At 41.6% G+C, this 6000-nt stretch overlaps 1 protein-coding gene across 1 annotated transcript; it reads left to right on the forward strand.

Annotated features, from left to right (window-relative positions):
• Positions 1–8: 8 nt before the first annotated feature.
• On the forward strand, positions 9–5040 carry kctd9b (potassium channel tetramerization domain containing 9b). The gene is made up of 12 exons (XM_062554678.1): positions 9–235; positions 568–689; positions 784–827; positions 933–1032; positions 1200–1258; positions 1374–1502; positions 1618–1685; positions 1771–1866; positions 2681–2830; positions 3038–3143; positions 3285–3418; positions 4210–5040. Exons 1-12 carry the CDS (start codon positions 125–127, stop codon positions 4324–4326), a joined length of 1236 nt encoding a protein of 411 aa, XP_062410662.1. The 5' UTR covers positions 9–124; the 3' UTR covers positions 4327–5040.
• Positions 5041–6000: the final 960 nt, after the last annotated feature.

Here is a 6000-nt window from a genome sequence, read left to right on the forward strand (position 1 = left end):
GAGTGGGTGGTAACCATAGTCTGGGCCTCCCAGTAGCAAATAGTGCTAGCTTGCTAGGTATTCTTGGAAAACATTAGTATTAGGTGATTTCTGGTTATGAATGGTAAACCTACGCCTTTAATTAATGTTAAAGGTCTCAGCTTCTGCCGACTCTTGTAGCCCATTTAACACTGAAAATCCACAAGTGATGCGGAGAGTGACGCTCTTTGTAAATGGAACTTCCAGCAATGGCAAGGTGTGTAATTTTTACCGTTTCCTGTTCTTCATTCGAAATACAAACTAGCCGTAGATAATCCGTTGAAGTTGCATTTAACACCAGGCTATCAAAACATGCATAATAAACATGTCTTCGTGTTTTCAACATAATATATGTTTATAAACAAGTTATTGTTAAGTATTTGCTCATGCTATTATACAAGAGGGGAAATAGAGGAAGCCAAACACCAGCAGGCTGTCTTCATCATATCTTTCACCAATTAAGAATCATGTTGTGATATAGAGCTGCTTTCATTATGAAACGTTTCCTGGAAATACTAATTTTGATACATTTCAATGGTTCATTGTCAGGTTGTGGCTGTGTATGGGACTTTAGTCGACCTACTCTCAGTAGCAAGCAGCAAACTTGGTATCAAAGCTTCGAACATTTATAACGGGAAGGGAGGCCTCATTGACGACATAGCCCTAGTAAGGTGAAGTAACATTGTATTCGGCTACTTCCATCTCTGTTGGTTACATAGTTTTTAAAGTGTTCCTCATTTTTCATATATTGATCCTTTTTTTCAGGGATGATGATGTCCTTTATGTGTCAGAGGGAGATAGTTTTGTTGGTGAGACTTATACTTTTGTGTATTTTCCCTAACTTGGTTTTTAAAGCATGTTTAAATAGAAACTTGAAGAGTGTACCTAGTAGACCTTCTGTCATCTGTGTCTAGATCCACAAGAAGATTTTGAGGATCATGGAGATTTCCCCATCCAGGCGCACACTGACTGGTTGACCCTGAATGTTGGTGGACGTTGTTTCACCACCACCAGGTAAAGGTATTTCACTGCCAACAGTAGCCTAACTGGTTAGAGCCCAGGCAGACACCTACCCACTTGCCTTCCATTCCATAACTAACACTGTAACAAAGTAACTTCATATTTAACACCCTGCACAGTGCACACTGAAAACACCGAATATATCTCTTTTTTTGTTTCAGGAGCACTTTGGTAAGCAAGGAGCCAGACAGTATGTTGGCTCATATGTTTCGAGAAAAAGGTAAGACATAAGTGGCCCATAGCATTCCAATGAAGCCATTTTGCTTGTTTTTGATCCTCAACATAATTAAAGGCGAGAGTCTGTGGTTTTGGTCCTTTATGTCTGTTCGCGCTAGATGTTTGGGGAAACAAGCAAGATGACCAAGGTGCATACCTCATTGATCGCAGTCCAGACTACTTTGAGCCCATCCTCAACTACCTCAGACACGGCCAGTTAATTATCAATGAGGGGATCAATCTCCGGGGTAAGTGTGCCAGTTATTTGGGTATTGTTCGCAGATATGTGCCCACACTCAATATGTCCCTGTGACAAAACCCCAAACAGTAGCTGTTTGACTGACTGTAACTGGCTGTTATTAGGTGTGTTGGAGGAGGCACGCTTTTTCGGAATGGAGCAGCTGGCTGAACAGCTGGAGGGCTTAATAAGGGTAAGAAAAAGGCCTAAACTGCCCGAACATGATGTCTTGTTGACTCAGTAGCACTCATTTTGATCTGCTATGTGAATTCTCCCAGAATTCCCAGCCACCTGATGATCACTCGCCAATCTCCCGCAAAGAGCTGGTGCGCTTCCTGTTGGCCACACCCACTAAATCTGAGCTACGCTGTCAGGTACAGAGAATTTGCATTGGGATGTTGATTTAATGGAGATTCTTTTCGTCATGATCTACTTTTTAATTATTTTTTTTTTAATATCTAACAACTTAGTTTGTATACATTTCTGACAACCTTCCTGTTTGGAATGCAGCATCATTTTGCTGTTGACACATATGTGTTTGCACTAATGTGGGTGTGTGTGACGTTTTGGAAGATTGATGCATTCTCATTAGAATTAAATGCAAGTGTGGACCATCAAATTGGGCAAATCTGATCTAAGAAAAAAAAAAGGATTTGAAGAATGTGGCTTGTAATGTGAATGAAGCCATAGAGTTAGTCAAAGACATTTGACGGTCATATGACATGCTGTCATACACTTATGACAGAAATTGACATGATGGGGAAGAACATTACCCAGTCTAGTTTGTTTGGAGTCTAAATATGGCACAAGTTAATTTCACTGGCAAATGGGATTGTTACATTTTAGTGTTATAACTACATTGAAGTTTTGGGGGGAAAAAAAATAAAAAACTGAATTTAAATTACACAAAAAAACTTCAGTTTGCATCAGTTTGAAAGATTTAGGAGCTGCTCATTAGTGAAGATAGCCTTGTGTTTAGCTCCATAAACATGCTTACGTTTCCCAAATGTCACATCTGACATCTCTTTCTAAGCATACAAACTTTGCTCTGTGGGAGCTGATCAACTGTACAATTGTCAAGAGTTATCCCCCTCCACTGCTCATCCCTATACTGTGTAAGCATCGGAGATTAAACGCTACTAAACTGTAATAAAAGCATTACCTTTAACTCTTCCATTCTTTGTTCAGGGTTTGAATTTCAGTGGTGCAGACCTCTCTCGTCTTGATCTGCGTTACATTAATTTCAAGATGGCCAACCTCAGTCGCTGCAACCTCACACACTCCAACCTCTGTGGTTCCAACCTGGAGAGGGCAGACCTATCCTACTCCAACCTAGAGGTAAGCTCATATCCTAGATCAATGTTTAGAAACCTAATGGCGACACAATGCTTATCAAAGATATCATCATACTGTGAATCAGACAGGTGTATATTCAAAGAAGGTGTTCTCTGCAGAATTTCCATTCTGTGAGTTCTTGAGACATTTGATAGCATTATTTATTTTTGGCTGTAAGCAATGTTAATGGCTGGTTTCGCACGTTTCCAGGGTGCCAATTTGCAGGGTGTGAAGATGTTGTGCACCAATGCAGAGGGTGCCACCTTGAAAGGCTGCAATTTTGAGGATCCAGCTGGGCTCAAGGCCAACTTGGAAGGTGTGTGTGTGTGTGAGAGAAGTAAAACTCATTCACATGTAGCCTGAATCTTATAAAGCAAGCTGACCTATATTTCCAAAACATTATGATGCCAAACATGGTCGGTAATGTGTGGTGACGCTGTAACTGATGTTCTTTCAGGTGCCAACTTGAAAGGAGTCGACATGGAGGGCAGTCAGATGACTGGCATCAATCTCCGGGTGGCCACCCTGAAGAACGCCAAGCTGAAGAACTGTAACCTACGAGGGGCCACACTTGCAGGGACAGACCTTGAGGTTTGGGAGTTGAAATACTCTTAAATGCTTCTTTTAAGAAAACATGAATGGTTATTATGTACTGGTCAGTGACTCAAATCAGAATTTAATCTGAATTTGGAGCGGAAAAGAATTGGAGAACAGGAAGCGGAATAGTTGGGCAGGTATCCCTGTGCGTGCATGTAAATGGCCAACTTTTATTATCATAAAACATTGATACCATATGTACACATCTTGGAGACATATTTTATGGGTTATTTGCACATCTGGAGTTGATATGAGGCTCAGATGGTTTGATGTCAAATTACAGTCATTAATCAAAATTCTGACCAACGTTTTTGCCATAAATTGGTGGTAAGCAGAGGAATCTGGATTGCATGCGACTGGATTAGTCTGCTTTAGTGTGTGGTCCCTCAGTTGTCCCCCCCCCATGTCCAAAACCTTAGAGTGGTTATGGCTGTGCCAACACTGTTTTTGTATGAAAACTGAGAGTCGGATAGTTTTATGTAATTAAGGAACAATACATTCACAATTCTGTGTAGTTCTTTGCAACTTGGCTCTGACGATGCATGTTAAAGTTACGGTAGTTTATAAAACACTAGTATGTAATAATAAGAAAATATTAGTCTCTTCATTTGTACAGCGTGAGATATACAGTATATAGTGCAAAAATGCATTCATTATAGGCTGAACTTCAAGTGTGTATCTGTTATGCTTGTATCTTATATTATGCAGATTTTTCTGTGCAGGCTTTGGGGACTGATTTTTTTTCTTCTGCTTTTCACACGTTCCTCCCTCCGTCCCTCTGACAGAACTGTGACCTGTCCGGCTGTGACCTTCAGGAGGCTAATCTGCGGGGCTCCAACGTGAAGGGGGCCATCTTTGAGGAGATGCTGACTCCACTGCACATGTCCCAGAGTGTCCGATAGACAGTTCCCCCCCTCTCTCTCTCTCTCTTTTTTCTCTCTTTCTTTCTTTCTTTCTTTCTTTCTTTCTCTCTTTCTTTCTTTTTCTTTCTCTCGCAGAGGTGAGTGAAACTGGACTGTACACTGGGCTAGGTCGCTTATCCAGAGCACTGCTGACTGACTGTTACTCTGCTGTTCATGATGTGCACAGTCTACTCCTAGAACAAACGTCTACTGATTCTGCTTAAGAACGTGTCCTTGATGACTGCCGTTATTACCGCTCTAGTTTTTGCACTGATCTGAATGGTTATGTCTAGATTGTCATTGCATGTTGTCCTTCTAAAATGAGATCAGAATACTGTACATTTGTGGAATACTGATCTCCAGATAATTCCACAAACAAAGGAGCTTGTGTCATAAGCTTGTACCTGAATGTGAAGTTGTATTATATATGCAGCTGTCTAAAAAGCTTTTCACTTTGTCCCGTGTTGAGGTATTCAAAGCTTTTATAAATATCACTGCAGGATTGTGATAGTAGTGAATAATCATGTACTCTGTCTCCTTGGTAATGAATCAGCCTTTTTTGTGCATTGTCTTGCTATTTTAGTGTTCAGGTGTATTATATTTTCTGTGTTTTTATGTAGACAAACCAAAAATGGGTATAGGTGCAAACATACTGTATTTTGTACTTTATTACAATGAATGTTTCAGAGAGAAATAAAGGCACATTTAAACATACGTTTTTCACAGTAGATGTTTGACTTAAGCCGAGACTCAACGAACGATTGTGTATTTCTCACGCTTGAGAAGTGGTTTACCATAAATGACAACTAAGTGGTGAACTAAGCAGCAAACAGCAACATTAGTGGCACGTTCGGTCATTTCATCAGTGGGTCCAAAGTGTAACATCAGCCACATTTAACTCTCAGCTACGCCCATTTTGCTGTAGCCTACACCCTACATCCTCTTTAGTGTTATGGAGTTCCTCATTTATAGCAGACTTGTTCTTATCTCACACTTATTTGTACTGGCCGGTAGGTGGAAATATCTGCACGTATGTCCAGCAGGGGGCAGCAGAATCTGTGTTTTCTGCTGGAGCAGCAGCAGCAGGCAGCCAGGTTCTATCTGAAAAGCAGATGTGGAGGACACCTTGGGTGTAGGATCTGTCAAAGGCATCCGGGTCACTAGTTCAACATGGACGATAACTACTGTAGCAGACCGTGAACCCTGTTTGCCAGGATGTGCTTGCCAAGGGTGATTGATTGGCCAGACCGCATGCAGAAAAGATCTAGGTGGACAGATGACCACTTCGAAAAGAGGCTTGGACGGACGACTAGACTAGAGGATAGGGAAAAGGGAAAGTATTGGGAAAGCCTTCATCTCAGTGGTTGAAAAGCACATCCCATCCAACAGCATAAGTGGCACTTTGCTTGGACATGTAATGGATATTCTGAAAACATTTGTGATGAATAGCATGGTGTTTGTGTTGCTAGAAGACGGTTAAGGCGACACTGTTTGTGCAAGTGTGTGTGTGTGTGTGTGCGCGCACTGGGAGAGTGAGTGTGTGGGTTGTGTGTGTGAGGGGAGGGGGGTACTCTGTCACACAACTCATAAAACACCGTGGCGGTGTCTGTTTTTGGTGGCGTTAACAGCCATCGCAAACAGATCTGCGGGTGTCGGAACAGCAGGCCCCCATGT

The sequence above is a fragment of the Sardina pilchardus genome, chromosome 14 (genome assembly GCF_963854185.1).
Source record: "Sardina pilchardus chromosome 14, fSarPil1.1, whole genome shotgun sequence".
Classification (NCBI taxonomy): Eukaryota; Metazoa; Chordata; class Actinopteri; order Clupeiformes; family Clupeidae; genus Sardina; species Sardina pilchardus.